Genomic DNA, 26,111 nt, shown 5'->3' with positions numbered 1-26,111 from the left:
TCTGGATGTTGTGCCTACATAGAACATATTTGCTTTCTGGCAGCAGTCACAGTTTATATGGAAAATAAACCTGTCTTGTCTTTGTGTATCTCTGGAGAAACACCTGTGCCAATGGACTGGTATAGGCTGGAAAAAAATATGCAGGGAGAACAGGGAAACAAATCCACCCTCTGAGTCATAAATTAATTACTGAGGAGGAAAGGAAAAGGGCGAATGAGGCAGTCTGGTACCTGTGTACACAGCCAGAAACCACCACACACATGGGGAGCCCCAGTGCTCACAGGGACCGAACAGGACCTTCTCATGCCCTGTGTGGGAACCAGGCTCCGGGCAGACACTTGTGGAAGAGGAGGAAAAAAAAAATCAACAGGTTTTTCTGGCACAGGAGAGGACATTGCAAACCATGTTTGATTCTTTATTCATCATATTAATCACTACCATTCTATCATTGGTAGTAAGGATGGAGAGGGCTGGCATGACAATGTGGAAGATCCTCGCTAGGACATGCATGAATGCATGAATAATGAATTATGTGTCAGAAATTCCTGAATAGCTGTTCCTGTTGCTCTGGTCCTGGTAGGGTCTGGCAGTGGCACATTGCTGTCTGAGGACATTGTACTCGAAAACATCACAACATTTGTGAGCAGAACCCACTAAAAGGCATGGCCAGACACCCCGCCCTGGGACCACCGGGCTCCCAGCAGCGCAGCAGGCGATAAACATCCCCCTCTGCTGCAGTCTTGGCTCTTTCTGAATTGAGATGGAAACCGCAGAGGTGGTGTTTGGTGCTTTCTGACGGCAGGCACATTTCTGTCAGGCTCCCTCATTCCTGCTGCCCTCCCCATTCCCGCTCCCCTCACCATTCCCAGCCCCCGGGCCGTTCCCGCTCCCCCCGCCATTACCGCTCCCCTCCCCATTCCCGCTCCCCCCGCCATTCCCGCTCCCCTCCCCATTCCCAGCCCCCGGGCCATTCCCGCTCCCCTCCCCATTCCCGCTCCCCTCACCATTCCCAGCCCCCGGGCCATTCCCGCTCCCCCCGCCATTACCGCTCCCCTCCCCATTCCCGCTCCCCTCCCCATTCCCAGCCCCCGGGCCATTCCCGCTCCCCTCCCCATTCCCGCTCCCCTCACCATTCCCAGCCCCCGGGCCATTCCCGCTCCCCCCGCCATTCCCGCTCCCCTCCCCATTCCCGCTCCCCTCCCCATTCCCAGCCCCCGGGCCGTTCCCGCTCCCCCCGCCATTCCCGCTCCCCTCACCATTCCCAGCCCTCGGGCCGTTCCCAGCGCGGCCGCCAGGGGGCTCCGAGCGCAGGTGGCGCGCAGCCAATCCGGTGGCGCGGGCGGGGCCGGCCGCGCGCGCCCGCGCGGAGGTGGGCGGGGCTAGTCTTCTGTTGGGGGCGCGCGGGGCTCCTCCCGCCGCCTCTTCCTCTGGCCGCCCCCTCACGCTCCTCCCGCCGGCTCCTCACTCCAACTCCACCTCCTTCCTCCCGCTCCTCCTTCTCTGGCCGCTCCCTCCCGCTCCTCTCGCCGGCTCCTCACTCCACCTCCTTCCTCCCGCTCCTCCCGCCGGCTCCTCCCGGGGCGGGCGCTCCGGCCGCGGCCGTGTCAGCCCAGCCACGGCAGCAGCGAGCATGTCCTCCAGTAGGGCCAAGAAAGTGAAGATGGCCACCAAGTCCTGCCCCGAGTGCGACCAGCAGGTGAGCGGCTGCCGGCGGACCCGCGCTGCGGAGGGCGGAGCGGGCAGACCGGCTCCGTGCGGCTCCAGTCGGTGTTTGTGTGAACTCAGTGGTTGTTGCCATTGCAGCTTCTGCACGTAATGTGGGTTGAACGCCGCGTCCCTCCGGCAGGGTAGCGGAGTAGTTGTATTGTGCTGAGGGGTTTCTGCACGACTGCAGAACCTCACGTTTATGTGCTGGTGTTGTTTAGTAACTGTGTGATCTGTTAAAAATACAATGAGCCGGGTGATTTATATAATGCAGTTTGCCCTTTGGATGACTGATGTGACCGGGGCTGGGCGGGAGGGGGCTCAGAGGTCTTGTTTTCCCAGGGGGTGGTCGGGAGGCAGCGGGATGGAGGGAGACCTTGGGTGCAGTTTGTGCCCGCTTCCCCAGTGCCCGCTGAGCTGTCGGTGTGTCCCGCTGCGGGTTCTGGTGTGCACAAAATGGAGCTGCTCACACTCACACAGAGCGGCAGCTGCTTGCACCGCTGCCGTGGCAGGAGCCTGTCTCCATTTACCGGCAATGATGTGAGCCCTGAAAGCAGCGGAGCTCCGAACAATGGCCCGGCGCTGCAGCGGCCCTGGGGCTCAGCGAGGGGCAGCGCCTGTCACCGGCGCTCCGGGGGACATCGGCTCCCTCACCCTGGAAAGGCACCCCCAGTCACTGCTTTAGACGTACCTCCAAAATTATAAATAGCCTCATATGATTTTTCTCTACTTGCATAGCTTTAGAGAAATCGCATTTTTTGTTCTGACTTGCACAGTTTTTACGGTATTCCTGCCCATCCTGGCACAGTTGGGAGCGCTGAGCTGTGTGTGGGCGTCCTTTCATGTTTTAACCAACAGATCAACCGCTGCAAATGCACGTTAGGCACGTCACTGAAATACTATTTCTGAGAAAGAAATCGTGTGCCAAGTTCTGGTTATTCAGTTGGTGAAAGGAGAAACGAAAACGAGGGAGAAATCATACATGAGAGTGGTGGTGTTTTTGTTTGGTTGGTTTTTTTGTTTTTGGTTTTTTTTTTTTTTGATAAATGTAGTGAATGTCAAACTAGCAACAATAAGTAAAGGAAACACTGTAGGATTTTTAAGCTGACGTGAAAAGTGTCACTTTGTTCTACACTTATATGCATACCGTGTGTTTTAGTTTTTGTCAATGTAGATTTTCTGTTAGCACCTCCTCTATGGCTTCCATGGATTTTATGTGCTTATATGTCCTGCTCTGGCACACATTGCTCATACTGGAAAACACCTTGTTTTCCACTGCCAAATATTTGAGAGGGAGTGAGGAGCTAAGGCCTATAGTACAAGTCAACCCTTTGCAGATTTTGAGGAAACTCATATAATTCTTATATGGCTGTGTCCTGTGCTGGTGTTTCTTAAATTCTTCCATGAGCAAGGGCTTAGCATTTGTTTCTGATTTTTTTCAGTAGAAGTGGCATGCATGGAAATATTTAGACACCCACAATTATTGGAGCGAAATATTGAGTAACACTTCTAAGACTTCAACACATTTTTCTGTTGTAATTTAGATAATATATCATATTTTAGTATTTTCACAATCAAAGCACAGCCCCATTAAGCTGGGGAGCCTCAAGTACTTGCAGTCAATCTGAGGAAATAATAATCACTTCTTAATTTAGCATCAGGTAAAATGTCTTGTATGAGAAAAATTCGCTTTTTATTAGGAAAATGCTAAACAGTGTGAAATAGTGCTTAGGACACTTTTACCTTAATTATGTTGCAGGATGTTATCAGTGTGGGTGTTCAAAGGATAAGTGATAGTGATCAGCTTCAGAGATAAACCCCTTCCCCCAGGCCCCCACCCTCAAATGCTGCACACCCCTATGTGCTAAACCTGTAACACGAGAACAGTATTGTTCTGTTAAACACACTTGAGTTCCTTGAAAAATACTGACTCTGTTCCAATCCCCTTGGGTGGCTTTGCCAAAGTTGGTTTTTTTAGGCCAAGCCTGGAAAGGTAATTATTGGAGAGACCCAAGTGTTCAGAAATGGATTTAGCTGGAATTGTGTGTCACATTAAGAACACACAAGTTATCTGTGAGATGGTGGGGATTTAGTATTGTTACACTGAGGTATGAACGAGGAGACAACCGTGCACACAAGTCTGCTAAATTCTGACCTTTAAAGTTCAATAAACCTCTGTTGGACTCGTTTTTATTATGTCAGTGTCTCCATTAAGGGATTTAAAATCCCTAGTTCTGCAAAACCTGGATCAAAAAGTCTATCTGCAAGCTTTTTGTAGGGTGAAGTGCAGGAGTTCAGATGTGCTACAGAAAGCAAAATAATTCGTTTATTCTGAGTAGCAGTTAAGTTCCCCTTTAGAAATTCATGTACTAATTTGGCAGGGTTTTTGAGTCAGTAGAACTTTGGAACTTTGTTCTTCCCCGTGTCTGGTTAAATTGAGGGGCAGTTGTGGTTCTGTGCTCCTGTTTGTTTCAGTGGATATTGGCAGACTTGTAGTGACCTGTCTTAAAGAATTACATTTGAGAAATCACCTCCTGCCTTTTCCCCCCACTATCATGCTTCAGCATGATTCCACTTTAATGTGTGTTATTTAATCTCTTCCAGATCTCTGCCTAAACTTGCTTTGATTTGTGTTTTCAGTCTTAAACCTAATCAAAGCAACATGGTGTATTGCTTACTACTCTAAAAGATCCCAAAAGATCTTGGTACTGAGGTAATGAGCTTTGTAATTTATCAGTGTTGCTTTTTTTAATTGCTCTGAGTAGATTTTTGTTAATTTTCATATTAAATGTGGCATTTCTTGTTTTACACTGTGATTTTCTGGGGGAGCATACTGCTGCTGTCTGCTTAGCTGCTCAGAGGCGCTGCATTCTCTCAAACTCCTGGGCCGGCAGTCAGTTCTTGCCTGCCTGGGCTGGGTTATTTGCATTTTGAATTAACGAGCTCCTTCTGTACCCACCCGGCCTTGTCTGCAGCGCTGGAGCAGAGCGTGCTGCAAATGCATCTGTTTTGCTTCAGGCTCTATTGTGCCTCTAAAGCTGCTCCTCTCTAAAGGAGCTGCTTTCAAATGCTGCTGGAAGTGAATGCATTCACAATGTACTGACGGTTTTAACTCATAATTATTTTTTTTTTCAAGTATATAGAGGAAGCAAAACTGGAAATGTCTGACTGATTTCACTACTGATATTTGAGAGCTCTGAAGAGAAACGAATTCTATTTTAATTCAGCCTTCCTTTAATGCTCTCTGCTTTCCCCCACCCCCTTCCTGTCAGTCTGGGGAAAAGTAGTGCAAAGCAATCACAACAGCTGTACATTTCAAGCTTGATTTTTAACAACTGCATAAAGAAAAGGCTTGGTGAGTAATTTACAGCAGAATCTGGCTTTATTATGTTTAAATACAGTAACAGGACAGGCTGTAGTTTGCCATACACACTGAGCATGAAGAGCTGTCTCTGAGGACAAAATGTGATTTTCTTCATGAGACGGGAGTTTGGTCATAATTTAAATTATCTGAAAAAATTGTCATTTGTTTTCCCAGGTTCCTGTTGCATGTAAATCATGTCCCTGTGGCTACATATTTATCAGCCGAAAGCTCCTGCACGCCAAACGTGCTGAGCGATCACCACCCATCACAGGTAATACTGCCAGAGTGGGGGAGAAGGAGCAACAGTTCTTTCCCCTTATTTCCTGGAGGCTAAAGATAGTGGATTTTACTTTTCTCTGTAAATTGATTGTTGTCAGTTCACTTTCCCTTCAATTTGTGCATGCTAGACTTTGAATATGTTAATTTTTCTTGATTTTTGAGGAGAAGAGGGAAGCTGGTGTTTTCAGTGTTCCTTTGTACTCATGATGTTGGCATTTATTCTGTGTATGTTCTAGCTGCACACATTGATCACTATGCAGAATAACCCCTTACAGAATGCTTTGTGTTAATCCTGTTTTGAAGCTAAACATGTAGAGGTCCCAAAAGGATCTGATTTCAGAGCACATGCTGATTGAAGCTGGGTTTTCTGAAAATACAAAATTGGTCATAATGTTTAATCTAAAACTGGGTGGATCTTGCTTCTCTCTCCATGATTAAATTAAATAGTGCTTTTTTTGTGCCTGACTTGTGTTTCTTTTGTTGATGGACAAAGTAAGAAGTCAGTTGAGTGTACTTTCTGGCATGAATAGCATTCTCCTTGTGTTCATTTATATGACTTCCTGCAGTAGTAGGAATTCGTCAGAAAAAGCCTGACAAGAATGATATACATAAAAAAACCCCAAAAAAACCTGACCCAGCAAATCCCAAAACCAAACCCAACAAAACCCAAAACCAAACCCAACAAATATCTGATCTATAATAGCTACTTTTTAAAATGATCTACCAGACCTACAAAATGGAAGTCAGTTATTTGATGTTTTGTAGCAATGTTTTGAAGGATACCACTTGTGGGAATTAGGTGACATTATGCTGACAACTGAGCTTTCAGGGTGGAGGAGGCTAAGAAATGTCTCTGGTAGATTGGAAGTGTTGATCAATTTTCTTTCCTCCTCCTGCTTTTTTGATGAAGTAGTTACCAAATGAAGCTGAAGGCCATGATCTGGTTGTATAATTCAGTTTTGCACAAGAGGAAGTGCACCAGGGGAGGCAAAATTCTACTGGAAAGCAGCTCTGAAAGTGCTTTTTACTGTGAGTGTGACCAAGCACTGGCAAAGGTTGTCCGAGAGGTTGTGGAGTCTCCATCCTTGGAGGTGCTCCAAAGCCCTCTGGAGATGGTCCTGGGCAGCTGGCTCTTGGTGGCCCTGTGTGAGCAGGGGTTAGGCAGGCTCTGCAGAGGTTCCCCTGCTCTACCTCAGCCTGGCTGTGCCACTCTGAAGTGCAGGTTCTGTATGAGCCTCAGTGACTGGAGCCCGCTGTCCAGCTTGTCCCTGTGTCTGTACAAGATCAATGGCACAACTGCAGCCAAAGGAAATCAGTTCCCCAGAGAGATAGAGCAGCAGACTGTGCATGTCTGTATTGTGCTCCTAAGGTAACCACAACTGCTTTTACAAAATGTTGTTCCAGTATTTTCAGCAGTGCAGCTACTGTGGAGTGGTGCTGCAGCCTTACAGATGTGCAGCTAATCTGTGAGTGTGCTGTGGTGACTGTACTGTATTTGGTACCCAAGCTCATTAATTCATGCTTAACTTCCAGATTAAACTCATGGAAATGCTCCTTTCCCTGACTGACTTGGGTGTTGAGGGGAACAATACCTGTTCAGCAGTGAGCATGAGGGGCCCTGTCACAGGCTGGATGTGGTGGGACACGTTCACTGTGTTCTGAGGTGTTCACTGCCAGCACCACTGACTCAGCATTCAATTTGTCTGAGCAGCAGTAATGGTTTCATTGTTAGTGTCATTGGAAGCCCCAGTGCTGTGGTGTTTGCTGTATGATTTTCTAGTGGAACAGATCCAGAATGTGGTGTCTTAAAGGCTGTGGTGTGTGCAGTTTGTGTTCCCATCTTATTTGGGAAACAGCTTCTTGTGTCCCAGCAAACATCACAGGCTGCAAAATGCTTTTGAAGTAATTAAAGGGTTGATCCTTGGAGTCAAGAAGTGAAACACCCTTCTGGATCTGGCACCTTAATTTCTGCATGGATATCGTGCAGATGCAATTGTTCTGTAAAGGTGCAGGCACCTGAGCACTTGAAAGGCAAAGGTTGATTGGGTAGGGTAAGCATTAAGAGTAAGTTAAGAACAAAGGTGAAAACAACCCTGCATCATAGCATTTCTGCTCATTTGCACAGAAAACAAGAGTGAGGCCAAAAGGAGGCGGACAGAGAGAGTTAAGCGAGAGAAGATAAATTCTGCAGTCAATAAAGACTTAGAAAACCGCAAGAGATCCAGGTCCAACAGCCATTCAGACCAGAGCAGACGAGGAAGAGGAAGACCTAAGAGTGCCTCAGCAAAGAAGCACGAGGAAGAAAGAGGTATGAGAGCTGCAGAAATCTGTTTGTTGGATTTTCTGTTGGTATCTTTTGTAATCAGCAAACCTTTATACCATTCAATAAGTAAACTAGTTCAGCCAGTACCTGATACCTTAATGTGGGGAAGGGACTGATTTGCATGTGTGGAGACCTCTGGTTTTATGTTTCAGTGTCTGATGAAACGAACTACAAAGATCTAAATCTGTATTTTTAGCCACTGTATCAAGTTTCAACATGTAGGTCGAAAGCCATTGGACTGCAGTGTTAAGTAGGTTTTTGGTGGTTTTTTTGGGTGATTTTTTAAATTTTTTTTTTTTAATTGAGGTGCTGCTGCTTTGTATCACAAGGAGAACCATATAATGATATCTGTTATCAGAGAGGGGATTAGGATGACTGGATTACTTTAAAAGTTTCTTGAAACCTTTTGGGGGGCCAAAGTAAAAGGGCCATGTTGAATCACTACTATAACCCGAATTTTAGTCCTGTTTCTGGAGGAAAGAATGCCTCCTTGTCTGTTAAGGTTCCTTGGTGACCTGCTGGTTTTAATCATACAAAATGATTAAAGAGGCTGTTACATAGCTAGAATAATTCTAGAAACCCTCAAGAATGTAACTGTCACTTAGGGTTCCTCTTGTTTTAAGAGCCTATTGACACTGCATTTTCTAGCTGTGTTTTTGGAGATGATTATTTTAGACCTGAGTTATGAATCCAAAACTTAGCATGGGCTTCAGAAGGTTGGAAGGCAGATAAAAGGGGAATGACGAAACTTCATGCAAATATTCAGCAGATATTGTTCCTAAAACTCCTGAAATCTTGAAGTATATCATGTGCATAATTCAGAAATGCAGTTATTTCTTCCTTTCCACCTTACAAAAAAAAAAAAAAAGGGTGTTAATCCATGTTGGAAATTCCTTCAAAACTTCTCAAAACCAAGTTTGATATCTCTGCTGTTTAATGTAAATCTGTTTCTTAATGTTTCTTTAATGTAAAAACAAAGTATAAATTTGGATTTGTTGGGGTTTTTTTAGTGCTTTCAGTGTGGAAAAAGGAGGTGGAATTTAATTTCTGTGCATTTTCCAGATGGCAATTGTTTTAGTGTAATAGAAATGCACTTGGTATTATCTACTCTCTTCACTATTGTGTATGACTTATTGATGTCAATAAGTTATAATAGCTTCCCTATTTGTTAGTGACCCAAGCTGGACTTGTGTGGTAGCTTTAGGATCCTTTCTAGGCATTTAACTGCCAGTCTAGATCACAGACAGCCTTGCTTTTAAAATTCCAGCAAGCTGGTTGGGTTGTCCTATAAAAGTGAATCTTCTTTTCTGTCTCCTGACAAAGAGGAATGCAAGTAAGCAGCTAAAGGAAAAGATCCATTTTCTTAAGACATGTTTTATAGTTTCCAAAAAGCAAGAATTTGACAGCAGGAGGGTTTTCCTGTCCAAAACTAGGGTGAATGTTTCTAACCTCTTGCTGCAAACTCCAAAGTGTGACAATACTGCAGTGCTTGGAGGTAGAAGAGTAGAGATCTGGGTGTAGTGGGATCTTTGCACAAGAGTGTGTGTGCTGGGCCTTTTTCTTGGTGGGCCTTTTTCTTGGTGGGCCTTTGTTAAAGTTGAATCTTACTTGATAAGATTGCCTTCATCTTCTCGTGCTGTTTTTACCATGCCTTTTCCTTGGTCTTGTGATGGCTGTTTCTTCCTCAGCCTCTTGTGCAGGGATTTGGCTCATAACCAATTGTCATTGTCTTTGCCCCAGTGCAGCTCATTTTATTGTTCAGGAGTAAGTAGGCTTGGAATATTCTTTTACTCCTGGTTATGTGAGATTGTAGTGTGTGTAGACCACTGTTATGATTATCAGGCAGATTTAAAAAAAAGGTTTTTATATAAGGCTGTTATGGCTATAAAAATAAATTCAGCAGGGAGCTCATCCTTTTGTAATAATTGCTAAAACAAGTTAACATTGACCTCTCTCTTTTGAAGTTGCTTACAAAATTGAAACTACTATGTGTGGAGTAATTGGCAGGAATTTTAGAAATATTATTCCTTTACCACATGTGCTGCTTGATAGTGTTGTTTGTGTCTATTAAGCAACTGTAATTCTACTGCAGTTAAGGTGGTTTTTGTGTGAGTGGTTGCTAGTCCTTTTAGCAGCCTGTATGTGTTGAAAGTCAGCTCTGCAGTGCAAGGTGTCAGTATCTAATTTCCTTGCCTGTTGAATGTTTCAAGGACATTTTGGGTATTTCTTACTTGCCACTAGAGGTTGTGCTTTTGCCCCAAAGAACTGAAAAGAAGCCATTGCTTGTATGGTTTAGATACTTGGCTCCTAATGCATTTGTAGATTGAAAAACAGGCAGACAGAAAACACCTCAGTTGTATATTAACATGGAAGAACAGATTATCTGTACATTTGAAGACCATCCAGCTGTGAAAATTTCCTTCCTAAAGACCCCAGTGACATCTGTAGCTTTGCTTCCTTGCTTGTCATGCAATTCCATACACACTGTGCTTGTTCCCAGTTGTGTCTGTGCCTTTGACTGGTTCCTTTGTGTCCTTCGTGACTGGCTCACATTAGTGCAAAGAGCTGCAGCAATTAAGAAGAATAGAATAAGCAAAAAGGCTTTTTGAACAAGCTATTTTCCCTGCAGATTTAGCAAGAAGGAATGGAGGGGGAGGAAAGAGGAAGCAGATGTAGATTGAGGGGATATGGCAGTACTGGGACCCAGAAAATGATCCTATCACATGTTTCAGAGGCATGTGATGACCCTGGAAAATAGGAACTCCTCCCTGCAGCCTTGGCTTGTCAAAATTGTCACTTAATTTCTTTGTCAGATGTACTGCAATGTATTTTGAAAATACAAACACACCATAATAATTTGACTCTGATTTTGTTGTGGAGGTGTGTTCTTTGTTTTATTGTGTGTACAGCTAGACTGGTTCCCAGGTTGCCTTGTTATCTGGGTAAAAACCCTGATTGTAGTAAAGCAAACAAAACCCCTTTTATACTGGGGGAAGTGGTATTGATTGTTCTGGAAGAGGTTACCAGCAAATAAGTCTCAGTAAGAGTAGTAGACTTGCTGAAGCAGACTTGTTACTTAGCAGGCCAAATCTTCATAAAGGTAGATACAGACATTTCAGTATCTTGATAAAACTTAAGCTGAATACATTTTCTTGATGCAAATTTTCTTTTTCCTGTAATTTCCAGCTTCATTACTCACACATTTACTTTCCCAGTGTGGATATTTGAAGCAACTTGCTATCTTGAAAAATGAATCCATACAAAATTTGTGAAGGGGGAGGTCCATATGTGATTTATACATAATCACTATTTTAAGGGCTGCAGTATAAAGGGATTGCAGGAGATCTGGGGATACAAGAGACGTGATCCAGAAAAGCTATTTTTGCCTAAATAGCCTCTCAGTTGTATAGCAAACCCCCTAGTTTTTAATGTCTTGCTGTCTTGTAGAAACACAATACTGTTTTTCTTTTGCTCATAATAGAGAAATGAGTCAAAACTACTCTCAGATAAGACTGAAGTGGGAAAGTTTTCAGTGTGTGTGTGGAAGCTGTGGTATCCTAGGAGTAGTGTATGACAAAATGTCACACAGGTGTGATCTCTTCACTTGTTACTGATGAGAACTGCAATTGTCCTGAGAGTGCATGAAGCCTGCACACCTGTGTTAATCCCTCATACTCTTTGATATCAAGATTTCAGTAAGCTGAAGTCTCAGAATAAGGCTGATCTTGGAGGAAGGGAACCTAAGAAGTCCACAGTCTGTTAACAGCAACCAGGGTGTGGTGCAGGGGGAGTATTTTTAACATATTTGCTGATATGTTCAAGTTGTGGCTGGATTCGTTTGGATCAGGAAGTATGAATCAAGGGGTGGGGCTTAGATATGAAAATAGAAAAGGTTAATGTGGAATAACCAGTGTGTGTAGTGTCTGTACTCAGAGCTGCTCCCAGCATTGTTAATTTTTAAATGGTGAGAGGGAGGAAGTGGAGCAGCCCAGAGTGTACATACAGAAGCTGATTTGTCTTAAACTGTGGGGTAGGACTGGCAGTGAAACTCACTTTGAAACTCATTTCAAACTCAATGCACTGGAGGATATTGCCTTGCATAGCCAGGAAGTCAGCAAAAAGCTGCTTTCTGCTGTTTCTGTGTCAGTAAATCAGAACACAGTGGTGAAGGATTTTGGACCTTCTCCCACTCAGTTGTTGAGCACAAGCACTTGATTTCACACGGCAGGCAGTCTGCTGGAGCTCTCTCCATAGCTGCACACAAATGTGAAGCCAAATAAAACCATTGCTGTGAGTGTGAACCCACTGAAGGGTAGCCCTGTGGGTAGGTGGAGATGGGACCTGCTGGGATCTTTGTTCCTGCTCGTGCTTTCTGTTATTTTCCAGTGCTGCCTTTTTTTGGCTTTCCCATGCTAGTTGGGGTGTCTTGGTGGAGCAGCTGCCAGAGTGTGGGTGTGTGTGAATGTGTGTTAGTGAGACTGAGGGCTCTCTCAGGTGAGCTTTGTGTTGTGGCTGGAAATGAGTCCAGGCCACGTGGAACCTGGATTAGACATAGAGTTGCACAGCTGAAAGCTCTCAGTGTATTTCTCTCTTCCTTCTGTCTACAAGCCTGGTCTCCTGCTGACAAAACTGTTTCTTTGTTGGCTTTATTTTCTTAACAATTTGTGTCAGCTACCTGTGGCTTGCTAAACTGGGATAGAACCAGTCAGGATCTGGAGGAGGTGGTATTTATGCAAGTGGTATTATTCAAATTATATTATTTTATTAATTTTTGTGGTGTAACTTAGTTTATTTGAGCCCTGCAGTACGGAAACTTTTTGATGGCTTCCTGTTTGTCTGTGGCATTGAAGCAAGCCAACATCAGCACAGGGAACTGATGGGCTTTGACTTGCTCAAGGAGGTGTGTTAGCATTGTTCTACAGCTGGGATGGGATGGAAAGTCTGCAGTGTAGAAAGTCCAGAAATGTGCATGATGGTAAATTTGGAGCCTGACTTCATCCAAGTGTCTGCTCTTTGGCCTTTGACCCTGTCACTAAACCACTAAACTCCTGGGTTTCTTTAATGTATCTGTAAAGTAAGGGGGCAAATCTTGTGTTTAATTAGCATACTGTGGAATAACTTTGTTTTCTTGGATGGGAGGCGGTCATGTAAAGAAAAAAACTCAAACCACTAAAACCAAAAAAAACCTGAAGGAACCCTTGAATACTTGTTTATCTTTATGTTAACAATTCATTCTTCCTTCATTGTTAAAGAGGAGAAGTTCAGTCATGCTTTTGGCTGACTCATTCTGTGGCTCTTCCAGCACCTTTGTGTGCCTCTATTACTTCCTCCTCTTTCTTACTCCCTCCGTGCATAGGAGTTGATTGTCTAACTTCAACTCCACTACTTCACATAATTTATTAATTTCTGTATAACTTGCATTAACTTCAAATAATGGAAAAAGCTTCTAATAGTGACTTTTTTTTCTTCTACAGAGAAACAAGAAAAAGAAGTTGACATGTATGCTAACCTTTCAGATGAAAAGGCCTTCGTGTTTTCAGTGGCCTTGGCGGAAATAAACAGAAAAATTATCAATCAAAGACTTATTCTGTAACTTGTGAGCACAATCTGATGCAGTTTTATGCAGGATGGCCAGCAGATTTCCAAGGTGCCATGGACTCTCGGAAAGTGTGTTGTCTGCACCAACAAGGACCATAGCATTTCCTGTTCAAAATTCTACTCCTGTTCTTGGAAATCGAATTCTGTCTCTACAAATCAGAAAAAAAGTGGTCACAAGATTGTGCTGTGAAAAATCAGAAAGCAGATATGTTTCATGCCTTGAAGACAATTGCACAGAGAGACTGCACCCATTCCAGAGCACTTCTTTTGAATTTGCTGCCAGAAATGCAATATTTTAAATATTTTCAGAAATAAATGATTTTCCTTTAAAATTATATATTTCAGATTTTTCAGCTATATTGCAGTTTACGTATGTACAGTTCACATAACTTTTTAATAAATTGATATTCCAATATTTTATTGAACTGAGAATTAAGTACATTTGTGATACTCAGGGTGTGTTGGTTTTAATCCTCTTAAAAATCTGGTATTCATCCTAGGTATGACATTTTGTAATAGGTGTGATATACTTTTGGTAGGAAGAAAATGACAATGGTTTAATGTGGGAGGATTATTTTGTTAGACAACTTCCTGTTTTTTATGAATTATCTGTAGAAGATAATTTCTTGCTCCATAGAGTTGTTTTTTAAAAATCACATACTTTGGGGGTCAGACTCCTGAAGTTTGAGAGCCAAGCACTTGTTTTGTGACAATTATTTGCTGAGTATCTGCCTTGTCCAGCTGGTAAGTTCTCGTCCTGTACTCTTTCTTGGCCCATTATTTACTGGAGAGGGAGAGAAGGAGACATCAGAAATGTAGATCTGCAATTGGCATCCTGTGACTGGTATTTCCAAAACATGCTGTGGTAGTTCATTTAACTCCCCATAGCTTTTTTTGACTGTCTTTTAAAAGCATAATTGTTATTGGTCTTGTGTTTGTATTGCTGACTGTAAATACCAAAGCAAAGTCTACCTGAGTGTGCAAAAATGAGCTGTTTTGATATAAATAGTTCTGGGGAAGACATTCAACAAAGTAGTCTTTCTTAAAGTAGTATAGTGCAATTTCAGCCAAAATTCTTCCTTTAATAATTATGTGGGGACTTTATTTTACCAAGAAAAAACCCCAGAGCCTCAAGCTGTGTAAAATCCTGAAGGAGGAGGTGTAGGAGATAATTGCATTCATAAAATCTGACACACTGGGATTTAGTCACCTTTAATTTCCTCTATTCTAGGAGGGGAAATGCAACTGAATGTCTTTTTCTTCAGTATTACTGGTGTTTTTCAGTATCAAATTGAGTAATGGGAATTGCCTAACGAGGTTCAGCTACAGAACTGATGTCTGGGTGGAAGCCAAAATGTTTATTAAAAAAGCTGGACTATCAGATACTGGCTGTTTATTAGTTACTGATTAACAGAAGGAGCTGTGATAGCTTCAAGTTAAGCCACAAGACACTGATCAAATGCAACCTGTGTAAGTGAAAGCAGGAAGCATGGAAAGTGATTTTCACTTCTTAACTCCTAAGGAATTATTTCCATCCTTGTTAACACTGGATGAGAGAGATGGTGTGTGGAGATGGAAATGTGCTTAAGCCACTAAAACACATTTGTCTTTATTGCAGTAAATGAGAAATTGCCAATACAGGACCTACTTCTGTGCATCATTGAACTTGTGCTTCCCAGAACTGTAGCCTGTCACAGATACCAGTAGTGAGGACAGATGAGTCAGTTAAGGATAGAGAATTCATTTGCATGGTAAGTTACAAGTCCCAGTGACAAAAGGGAAGTTCTGACTTTAGGGTATGGTCAGGCTGGAATGAGAAGTGCTGTGTTAGGAAGGGACAGGGGGAGGTGCCAAGGCAGTCTCTTTGGTGCTCTGACTGCTTTCCTACAGGTTTCTGTCTCTTTCTGCTCCTGCACATGGAATTGGTTTCTGTCACAGGACCAAAGTTAATGTTGTTGGATGTGACAAAACTGTAAGTTAATTTCTACATTAAGATTGGTGCCTTTTCTAATCAGTACTTTTGAAAAACACGTTTGTACCTCTCAAATGTGCAAGGTCATTTATTCGCCTTCATTGGTGGAGGTTCTCCTGAAACAGTGGTTGAGTTCTATTTCTGTATTTCTTCTCTTTGTATTCCCCAGGTCTCTTCTGTCATCCCTTTCCCACATATCCTCATGCTACTTTTCTTCCCTGATGGCTTCCAGTTTCTTTGAGAAAGCTGTGATGGGAGCAGGTGGCCTTGAAAACACTCTAGGGAGGGAGTGGGTCTTTGCCAGGGGATCTGGCAGAGCAAGAAACCTGAGTTTCTCTTCCCACCAACCAGGAACAAGCCATTCTTTCCAGTATAGACAGGACATTTCAGCCTCTTCCAAAAGCCCTGGTAACTGTGGTTGTGCCAAGACAGATTTCTTGGAACATATTCAGTAACTGAACTGGAAAGTGTCTGCTTTGTACAAAATAGGCATCAGCATGATGGATCTCAAGAGCTCTTTCTTTTGTGTGTTAGAGATGATCCATGGATGAAACACTGACAAATCACTGTAGATTATAATTGTAAATTGCATTTGTTCTCCATCTATGAAAGTAAAATGCAGCCAGTGACAGCTGAATGATGAAAGAGTAAAATTCTGTGTACTGCAGCTCTGACTTGCTTGGAAACTGCATAGTTTCTGAGAAGCAAGGATAAATATGGTAAGGCTTCAGGAAGCTGCTTACATGAAGGTTTTCTTGTGACTAGTTTCAGTGTAAGAATTTTAGGCTCTGCCTTTGACTGTCATTGTGGTTCGGGCTGATTTCATTTATTTCACTGCTTTTTTTGTAGCCTGAAACCTCACATGGAAAAATACTCTTTTAGAAAAAGTGAATTAGGCTGCAGTTTTTTAATGAAAGGAAGAAGATAAAGTGCAGAGTGCCACTGCACCTCTGTACATGTTGACTTGCCTGACTGGATAAACTGTTTGTTGTGAACCAAATAATTGAGGATTGTATTGGGAACTGTCTGTTTGTAAACCACCTTTTAACAAGTTCTGCTTTCTGCCACTTCTTATCCATTTTTTCCCCTGAAGATCTGTGCTTCCAGTGTTTATAGCTTTGTGTAATAGCATGTCTGACCATCAAGTGGGCTCACGGTTCAAATTTTGCCTTGAGATTTCTCTGCATTTCCCCTGCTCTGCTCCTAGATGGCAGCCTTATTCCAAACAGCTCCCTGGTGTTCAGGCATTCTCACCATGGAGACCAGCAAAAGGGAGTGTTCAGTTTCCAGTGAGAGCAACCTTAAAGAACATTTTTCTTTAGAACATCATTCCTACCTAGCAAGGGAAATGAAGATCCTGCTAATGGGTGTTACTGGCTGTGTGCACTGAAACATTGCTTCATCATCTCTGGAGGTGTGAGGATTGGTGGAGTTGGATAATTTGTCAGGACCAGAGAATTCTGAACTTTAAATTGGCAATCAAATAGAAAATGGTTTAAGGAAACTTGTCACTTCCCCTGGAAGTCCCCTGAAAGCTTTCTTTGGTGAAATTTTACGAACATTTTTTAATGGTCCAGTTACTTTTGTTCTGATACTGCTATGGTTGATTAAAAAAAGTTGAAACTGGGACAAGGTATTGGGGAATACTTTGCAGATTATTATTGTCCTGTGGCTGGGCAGGATTTATTGAGAAACAAACTAAAAATGAGATACTGGCTTTGAATATCAGTTCCCAAAGAAGGTTGGTTTTATATAGTGCTTTTTGATTTTTTTTTCCTTTTGTAGTTTTTCTAGATTTTGGGGTATTTTAGAGTGAAACAGTGATCCTGTAGGCTATTAGCAGCTCTGTGTCTGTTCCTTGTATCTTGGACTGTACTATGAAGGATGTTTAGCATCTTACTGCCTAACAGGACATGGTGCTTGGCTTCTGATAACCTTTAAGGTATTGACAACCTGTGATTAAAGCAGAAAGCTGTGTTAAGGCACAGTTTAGGCTGGGCCTGTTTGAGAGGGATCCCTGTGTGTGCATGAACAGGTGCAGGTGTGCTGGAACTCTGAGTGTCTGTGCAAGGGCTTTTGTTTGCTTTGGGAGTGTTCCAAGCACATCTCATGGTACTCTGCACCTCCAGGGCTTAGATTTGCATCATGGGCCAGTCTTGGGAAGCAGGATGGACAGGGCTCCTACAGGACAACTGGCCTGGGAGGTTGTTCAGCTGTCAGTGGGTGTTTGGTCTGCAGGACCTGGGCTCCTTGTAGCTGCTGCTGAGCTCTCAGTTCCAACTGTTCCACCCCACAGATCTTCCTGCTTGGTATGGCAATACAGAGAGCCAGTGTTAACAGCCAGTGCCTGCAGGTGAGTCTAAAAGCAATTTGTCCTTCAAAGTATTGACAGTGCTGTCAGTGTTATTTCTCATTAATTTCACTGTGGGTTCTGGCAAATAACCTCTGGTAAATCTAACTGCAGCATTCCAAGGCATTGCTTTCCCCAGTTATTTGCCTATGCTTTAAGGAGGTTGCTACTTTGATTGCAGTAGTGGTAGGACAGCTCTAAAGATAATAGAATAAATTTATTTTCTCTTTTTTTAGGTTACCACTTTCAAAACAGGTTACAGAATTTTAAGTCTGGTTGTCCCAACGTTATAAATGATTAAGCAGGTTTTTTGGTTGAGATGAAAATCAGTTTTTCTGCATTATGGCAGATCAGACACTGCATGATTTCCACAGATATTGTGAGGTCATAATGAAATGAAAATATCTGTGAATCAATATACTAAAATATTTGGGGTTTTTTCCCTGCACTTACTTCATAATGGTTTCTGGCACTGCCAGCTGTTGGTTAGGATGTGTCATCTAAGTAAGAGGCAAGGAATTGATTAGGCAGGCGGCAATGAAACTGGATAAATGTCTGTATTTCTTTTTTTCTGCAGAAGAAAACCTAAGCCTGCTTTCACCAATGTTGTTTAAAATTTCAAGCCCAGAACATGGTTCACATGAATCATGTGGTGTCATCATGCAGCATTTCCCCAGGAAAAGATCAGGTACCTCTTCTTCATCTTCCCTTCAGTCCCCCTCATAAGTTGCTTTTTTTGGTGCTTCTTAACTTTGTACATCAAACCTGAGCTCTGCCTTTGGTCTTCTACTAAGTGTTATTTCTCTCAATTATAACTTACTAATTTTGTTAATCACAGTTAAGAATTAAATACTATTTTTAATCTTGGATAGCACTGAGGACCATAAAATGCTGTTAAGAACAGTGAGTGTTCCACATACCAGGAGTACAAATATTAATAGTCTGGAAGCTTACCAAGTTTCTGTGGTTTGTTTTGTCTTGGAACAAACAACTTACGAATATTTAATGGAAAATACAATGCTAATAAAGAGAAACCTTCAGACTGAGGTCTGAGTTGCTTTATTCAGAGAAGCTGTGGAGCAAAAGGGGTGTGGCCATGTGAGCAGGTGTAGTGATGGGAGGTTGGAGTCTCTGCTGTGGAGGTGCTCTGGGCCCCAGCTCCTGGGTCTCAGCAACACCAAAGGAGTTGAATTCTTCAGCAAATAAAGAATTCTGATGTGTTAAGGATATTTTTAAGGAATGGCATACAGCCTATTAACAGCAGAGCTCAGGGATCTTTAGATTTAGACTTGTCATAACCTGCATGAGAGTGCAGTAGGTATGAAATCTGTCTGTGAAACCACACACAGTGTCCTGGTACAGGTTTGGTTGTACAGACAGAGTCAGAGGAAAGGCAGGAGTGTAAGAAACTCTGGAAGAGAACAGCTGTTCATGTTGCATGAGTCTCTCAGCTGGGGACCATTGAAACTGAACCGCTGGTGTGTAACTCAGGTGAATGAAGTTAGAATAAGGCTCAATTTGTTTAAGTTCACTGAGGAGCTGTGGACTGAGGCTTAAGGTAAAAGTGCCTTTTTTTGTAGCTTTCTGAAACAGTGGAGGATAAAAACTGTTTCCTGTCATCTTAGGAAACTAACAGAGATCTCTGTTCTTTAGGACAGAGCAATTCCAAAGAAGGAAAAGTGGTGCAGTAAGTTAGGAAATGCATAAGACAGAGGTATCTTGAGTCTTTGCCAAGTACTGATTCAGAGCCTGATCCTGAGAGAGTTTTACCTCTGATTGTGTTACAAACAAGAAACTAAATTAGAAACTATAAAAAAAAAAAAAAGTACTTTTTAATTGCACAACTAGAATTCCCTGCTAAACTGTGTGGACAAATCTATATTAAAATTAGAAGATGAGCATTAGAATTTACTTTTTAAGATTTTTTTTACGGTGGCAGGTCTGGACATCCAATGAAAGGTTTTCAAAAAGGCACTTTTAAAGCAAACTTTTTATTTAGCTGAATGATCACAATTACTATTTCTAACACTTACAAAGAGGAATGTTTTGAAAATAGTACCTCAAAGCAGTGTATAATGAGCTGAGTGGAAATTGAGCAAGAAGCCTAATTTAGAGAAATACTAATAGCTGCATTCTGAAATACAGCCCGAGTGCTCTGATGGGGAAAAGTGTCCCACAGCATTAGGATTACTCATGAGTCTGGTCATCTCCAGATCTATTTCTCTTTCATTGTTGCTCACACCCATTTTAAGAAGACTGGGAGTCTCATCCAAAATATTTAGCTTACATTTCTTGACGCTGAGCGAATTCCAACCGTGGCAGCTGTGGTGCTGTTGCTTCCAAGAGTGGCAGGGCAGGCTCTGGCACACAGTTACTTAGCAACAGGGAAGCTCACGTTTGCTTACAGCTCCTGCGTGTGCATCTAAATGTAGTTCTGGAAAAAAAATAAAAGGTTAAAGGACTTTGGAAGGGGAAAGAGATACTTGAACAATTTGTACTGTTCAGTGGTTGAGACTGATGGCAATAGTGCATAGGACGATTATTCTCAAAATATTTTGTCTTTTAAAATCTTTATTAGACTGTTAATATATTGCAAAAATTTGAAATCCAAATGAGCAGAACCCTACTCCTACCAACTACAGAAAGGTCAAAAATAAAAATACAGCAAATGGTAAAGAGCGGGGGGATGTTCTGTTTTGAATGCCCATGTTACAAATGCATTCTTTGGAAACAAGAAGTTTCATTATTTGAACGTTGGGAATCGGAGGAAGTCATAAAAATTATGTTTTGTGTGACTAACAGATGGGTTGAGACTATATTAGATTAATTACTACTGATTGTTGATTGTTGCTTCTCGGTTCACCAGTGCTTTTTTTGCTGATCAAGCTGTGAAATCTTAATGGGTTTTTGACAGCTTGCACTCTGTGACTGCAATAATACTCAAAAGCACAGTGACTTAAAAGGCCACTGTCAGCCTGTTCTTGGGTTGTATTGTGGTTACAGTAATCTCAGTTTCTGGGGTTTCAGGCTTGCAGTTTTCCTTTTTAGCCAGCACTGGAGCTGCAGTGGGGTTTCCTTATATAGCAAAGGCAGGAAGGTGAATGCAGCTCACTCAGACGTGAGGGGGAGGCAGGGACCAGAGGGAGCATGCCTGGAGTGCAGAGGGTAGGAAAAAGACAAGCTGGATTTGGCTAGGGAATGGAGAAAGGTCTGATGGTGGGAATTAACAATGAGTGTGGTCAGGCTCTGGGGAGAGTGACCTGGAGACCTGCAGGATGTCACTGAAGGAGCAGTGCATTGCTTCAGCAATGGGAGCTGGAGGAGGAGCAGGGCAGTTTGGAGAACAGGGAGAGTGCCTGGAGAGGTGCTGCCCTTGCAGAGGAGTAAGGATACTGCTATTCCAGCTGCTCCTGGAGTTGGGCAGTTCCTTTATATCTAGAAATTCAGTGGTTGGAAAAAGGAATTCTCCAGAGGCTGTGTTCTTTTGTTCCTGTGCTTGGTCTTCCCCATCTGTACCCTTACTTGTGAGTTTACTGGGCTTTTCTGTGGGCAACAGATTCAGACATGATATGGAAGATGAACAAGATCCACCACCACTGGGAGTGGGATTGAGAGTGTTAATCCTTGTTTTTCAGAGCTGAGTCAAAATGGGGAGACATCTTGTGAAGAAGGTTTTTGAGGGCTAGAATGAACCTGGTTAGAGGACAGTGATTTAAAAGTCATCAATCCAGCCCGCCAAAGTTAAAGCCCAGCTAAAATATTTACCTTTGAATTTCATATTCAGTCTAGAGGATTCTATAATTCTGATTTCCACATGTATATTCATGTGCTTCATGTGTACTTTATGGGGCTGACTCATTTAAATGATGTCTCCTCTAGTTAATGGACCATTAAATGAGAGGCTGTAATTACCACCTCTGTGGCTCAGAGTGGGCAAGAGGATATGTGTTAATTCTTTATAAAAATGACAGGACTGTGCATCTGCAGAATAGGAGCTGGATAAAAATCTTTCATCCCCTGCAAGTGTCAGGCTGCTCATCCCGTGCTGGGGAACGAGCCTGGTCTGCTCCTCTCCCTGCTGAAGGCTTTTTAGAAGGCAGGTAGAAGAATGATGTAAAATAATTTTGTTTCCAGTTACCTGTCCATGTTTTAAACTAATAGGCTGTTGAATATGAAATCTGTGCTGCAGCAACTTCTACCTTTTGTAAAGGTAAAATGAGTAAAGTTTGTTTTTCCTTTTGCTTTTGCTGTTCCTTCCTTCAGTAGTGGAGACTGGAAGGATCCAGGTGCTGTCAGGTTGACCTGTGTACCAAGGCTTGGGGTTTCACAGAAGGAGGAGACTGCTACCCAAAAATTGGCCCTCACCCTTACAGAGAAGGCTTCAATTTCTTCTCCTTTGGACCTTTCTTCTGACCATCAAAGCCAGGTTTGCTGTGTAATGTGGTAGCTCTCAATGCAAACTCATCTACATCACCCACCCATGTTTGCCAGAAGACAAAGTACATACAGAGTCACTTTGTCTCTTAATTTGATTTTTTTATGGTGGTTGTTGCTATTTTCAAGTCTTCCCTTGGTAAGTTGCCTTTTGTGAGTTTATTCAGCTGCAGACATTATATGCACTTGCTTTGGCAGCTGGAACAAGAGCAGAATATTGACAGAATTAAAATTTGCTGGCAGTTGTATTTGTGCTTTGCAGGCAGGATTCGTTGTAGTGCAAATCTTTGTGGGCTAATGAAGTTAAAGCAGGGCTTTAGATAGAATTCTTTTCAACAAAAGCAGCCTGCCTAAAGCTGTCTCTGCTAGTGTTTTCCTTCTGAAACAATGAGAGCAAATGCTGCAGGTTTAAAAATGGAATATAATTTATGAGGCATCAAGCCTTGGGCATGAGTCCTTGTGTAACTGGAATTTAAAATCTAAAATGAATATTAATGAGGTGGGGAGGGTTGCAGACCTGTCCTTTAATACTAATCCATTGTGAGAGAAGCAGCTCTAGCAATGAGCTGATACTGGCACAGAGACAACCAGGAATTGACTGCTCTTAGAAAATGCCTCATCACTCAAAGTCTTCACAGGCTCCTGAATACTTGTCCTGATCAGATACAGAAGGGCACCTGAACATTTCTGGTGTCAGTTCCCTGCTGATCCTGTGTGCATTTCCCTGGGGACACTCCTGTGCTGGCTTTCAGCTCCAGCCCGAGGTGTGGATGGAAGCGTAATGGAAGGGTAAGTCAGCAGGGCACTTGGGAAGTGCCTGTGGAAGAGAACTGGGAACCTTCAGGCTGATCTTTAGGGCACAGTTATGGTGACTTAGACTGGGTGACATCAGTGTTAGAAGCTCCCTGCCCCTGATTATTAATGCCAAAAAGGTTCTCAAATAATTAAGTGATTTCATAACTCTTAAGTGTGTGTAGAAGAAATGTGCCAAGTGACTAAAGCTTCCCCTCATTTTCAGGAAAGAAGGTACTTTGTATTAACCATTTGATCTAAGTCATGATGTTCAGATTATAAATTCCCTGAAAATGGGATCTTTGTGGACCAGTGCACCTCCTCCTAATTCACAGAGGCTGATGATGCTGGGAGATGAGAGAGGTTGCCTCAAAAATACTGAGCCCCTTCATTTTACTCTGTAGTTAGGGCAGGAATTGGAAAATCTGTCAGCAGCTGGCTGGAGAAGCCAGTTAAAATAAACCTCTCTACCTCTTGTCTTGGTCTGTGCTCCAAATGCACTGATGTGCTGCATCCTCTCTAGTTTGAGAGAGGAGTTCTGGGGTGTAAGTACAGCAGGTTTGAAGAGTTTGTCTAAAAGTTGAAGTACTAACCTTGATCTTGATTTCATTTGTTGGATGTTATGTGCATGAGTTTTGGTCAAGTTCTGCATTTATTCTATAAGTAAATGGTGTCTTGTGACACCTACAAAGCCTATACTCAAAGTGATCACTTTCCTTGCCTCTAGCTCAAGGGCAAGGCACCAAGATCTGTATTTCCTGATATGTAAAATCCATTAGACTTTACCCAGGTACTAAAGGTAATATACTCCTGTGTCCATTGTCACAGAAATACATTTAACTTTGTAAAAAGTGGAGTATTTCCTTGTTGGGGATTGAAAGTTACATAGTTGCTACTAAATAGTTGCCTTTTAATACCCACAGAATCACACAGTCCAGAACTGACATTGTGAGATTGGAAATTAAACTGAGGGAGAGAGAAGCTCCAAATTAATTATTTTTCAGAACCTAAATGGAAAAATGCAGCCAGTGAAACTCATCATTATAATTATATTCTTAATATTAATTAATGCAAATACTGCAGGAAGGTGTTGTTTTACACTATGGTTCTGTATTTAGATCTGCTAATGGAAGGTTGCAGGCTGAGCATTGCTCATTCCAGAGTTCTTGCCAAAGTTTCTAAAGGATTCTCTTTGTCATGCAAGCTTTCCCCTGTGGCATGGTGCTTGCATGCTGTACATGCCTCTGCTGCCACATGAAGTAATAGTGTCTCTTTACTAAATCTAGAGTAGCTGCATGGTTATTTGTGCTATTGGAAGAAGTCACAAATATATAAAAATACTTCTTTCCCTCCCTTGGGTCTAAGGTCATTGTCAAGCCCTGCACCTCTTGAGCAGTTCCAATATTTGTTCTTTTCTTAGGTACTGGATTGGAGTCTTTAATTCCCACAATCAGTTCCATGGTAGTAAAAAAGCTGAAGGCCATGTTGAAGAGCTTGGTGTCCATGGGGATGGTCTCCTGTTCCTCTGGGAGTGGCTGGGTGCTGTTCCCAGTGCCAGGGATGCTACTGGAGCTGCTGCCTCAAGGCCAGCAGCATCCCTGCCCTGTCCATGTGGGATGGCTCAGCAGGGGCAGGGCTTTCAGCTCACAGGGCACCAGTATTCCTGTGCCACTGCATGCACCAAGCTGATGTGTCTTAAAAATCTTAGGGCAGTTTTAACCTAGAATTTATGGTTTACTCTTGCCCTTTAAAAGGGCAGAATGGTAATAATAGATCCTAAAGCTGTGAAAATATTCTATAAGCTAGGAAAGGTTTAAGTCTGTTTTACAGGTGGAAAAGCCAAGGCACAGAGATTGAGTTAGGCATTGCACAGGGGTCTGGTGGTTGAGACTGCTCTCATCTCTGGAGGTTTAAGTCCAGCACTGAGGCAGCCTCAGGTTGCCTGTGTCCCTTCAGCAGGATGTTACACTACTAACATCTCTAGAGCTGTGCTGAAGTCACCCCAGGCAACCCCTGTTCTGTACTTGTCTGTTAAATAGCCTGAAAAACATTCCCTGCCAGGCAGTAAAGCAAGCATGGCCATCTCCTCCCTGGCTTTTGCCCTGCAAGAGTTCCTCACTCACTTTGATTCTGGTTTTGTCTGTACTTACATTGGTTTAATTTCATTTTTTAACAGCATATTTGTTACTTTGCTGTACAAACCCAGCTGGAAACACACCACTTGTTGTTGCTGTGAGAGGGGCAGCCAGCTCTGTACCCCCACGTCTGGACCTGACATCTCTTAGATCATAATGCTAAAGGTACAGTATCTTATCTCCACCACTGGCCTGACTGTTCCAGGGCAGGGTGCACCCCTGCTGTGGTGGGACACACTCCTGTTGGGGTTGAAGCAGTGAAGATGTGGCTCATGCCAGGCCCTGCTCCTGCTGCCTGAGGTGCTTGTCCACCTGCTCAAAGGCAGGGCCATAGTGAGAGGCTGTCATTTGTGTGCCCAAGCCTGAGGGATTCATCTTAATGCTAGATCACTTGCAGCTTGTAATCAGAGATAATTCTATTACAGCTTGTTGGCTGAGTGAAAGAGGAAAACAAAGATTAAAACTGAAAGCAGATTTCCTTCTACTTCTCTAGAACTAATTTCCTTCTTAGGTCATCCAGCATCTTCATATCTGTTCTGTTTGTGTGTTTGTCCTCCATGGACACAAACTTACAGGTAAGAACTCTTTTTTAAAAAAAGCATATCTTACACAGGGTAAAATAAAAAGGAATTCATTGGCTGAGAATCAAATGCATGAGGAGCATCATTTGGGTGCATTGTGGCTGCATATTTAACTGTGTAGGTAGAAATTAAAGATCCTAGATCTAGGGGTTCACAAATATGCCTACATGGCCTTCATGGCAACATACACTTGTGCAAGTAAGTGAGGTGTTTAGAGACTGAAGGGAATGGCTCTGTGTGCATGTAGAGACAGTGCTTAAGGCATAATAGGTGTGTGAATTCTGATGGAGGATGAACCCTCCTGAACGGTCATTTTGAGTCCATTCATTGTTCCCACTATTCCTGTGCTTAAGAAGTTGGGCATGCAAGAAATTCCAACATGTGTTAGATTTGTGTTGTGTTGAGGGCAATATCCTGCAGCAGTTATCAGTGTCACTGAAAAATAGAATAGCACTTGGATAAATTGCAGTCTTGTCAGTGCTTGGCTGAAGCCAAAGTGCTGTCCTTAAGTTACAGCTACAGCGAAGTAAAATTGGATTAAAATAAGTGAAGGAACAAAGAAATGCAGAGAAGGGACTG

The 26,111-nt window shown here is 42.7% G+C and overlaps 2 protein-coding genes across 3 annotated transcripts in view; both read left to right on the top strand.

Moving 5' to 3' along the window:
* The first annotated feature begins 1,447 nt into the window (after positions 1–1,447).
* CUNH16orf87 (chromosome unknown C16orf87 homolog) lies at positions 1,448–13,683 on the top strand. Its single transcript, XM_071440328.1, has 4 exons — positions 1,448–1,696; positions 5,243–5,339; positions 7,473–7,655; positions 13,145–13,683. The coding sequence occupies exons 1-4, from the start codon at positions 1,631–1,633 to the stop codon at positions 13,261–13,263; spliced, it is 465 nt and encodes a 154-aa protein (XP_071296429.1). The 5' UTR covers positions 1,448–1,630; the 3' UTR covers positions 13,264–13,683.
* A 136-nt stretch (positions 13,684–13,819) lies between these two features.
* Positions 13,820–26,111, top strand: part of LOC139596240 (myosin light chain kinase 3-like) — a 45,316-nt gene continuing 33,024 nt past the window's right edge. For both annotated transcript variants that reach the window (XM_071440320.1, XM_071440322.1), the window contains exons 1-3: positions 13,820–18,278; positions 21,854–22,813; positions 24,993–25,116. In XM_071440320.1, the coding sequence (XP_071296421.1) occupies positions 25,108–25,116 (9 nt within the window). In that variant the 5' untranslated portion in view covers positions 13,820–18,278; positions 21,854–22,813; positions 24,993–25,107. The remainder of the gene's footprint in view (positions 18,279–21,853; positions 22,814–24,992; positions 25,117–26,111) is intronic.

Source organism: Agelaius tricolor, unplaced genomic scaffold, assembly GCF_023055355.1.
Source record: "Agelaius tricolor isolate 1412-34295 unplaced genomic scaffold, bAgeTri1.0.p SCAF_15, whole genome shotgun sequence".
NCBI lineage: Eukaryota > Metazoa > Chordata > Aves > Passeriformes > Icteridae > Agelaius > Agelaius tricolor.
Note: the sequence above shows the minus strand (reverse complement) of the source record. Positions and strands in the feature narration are given on the sequence as shown.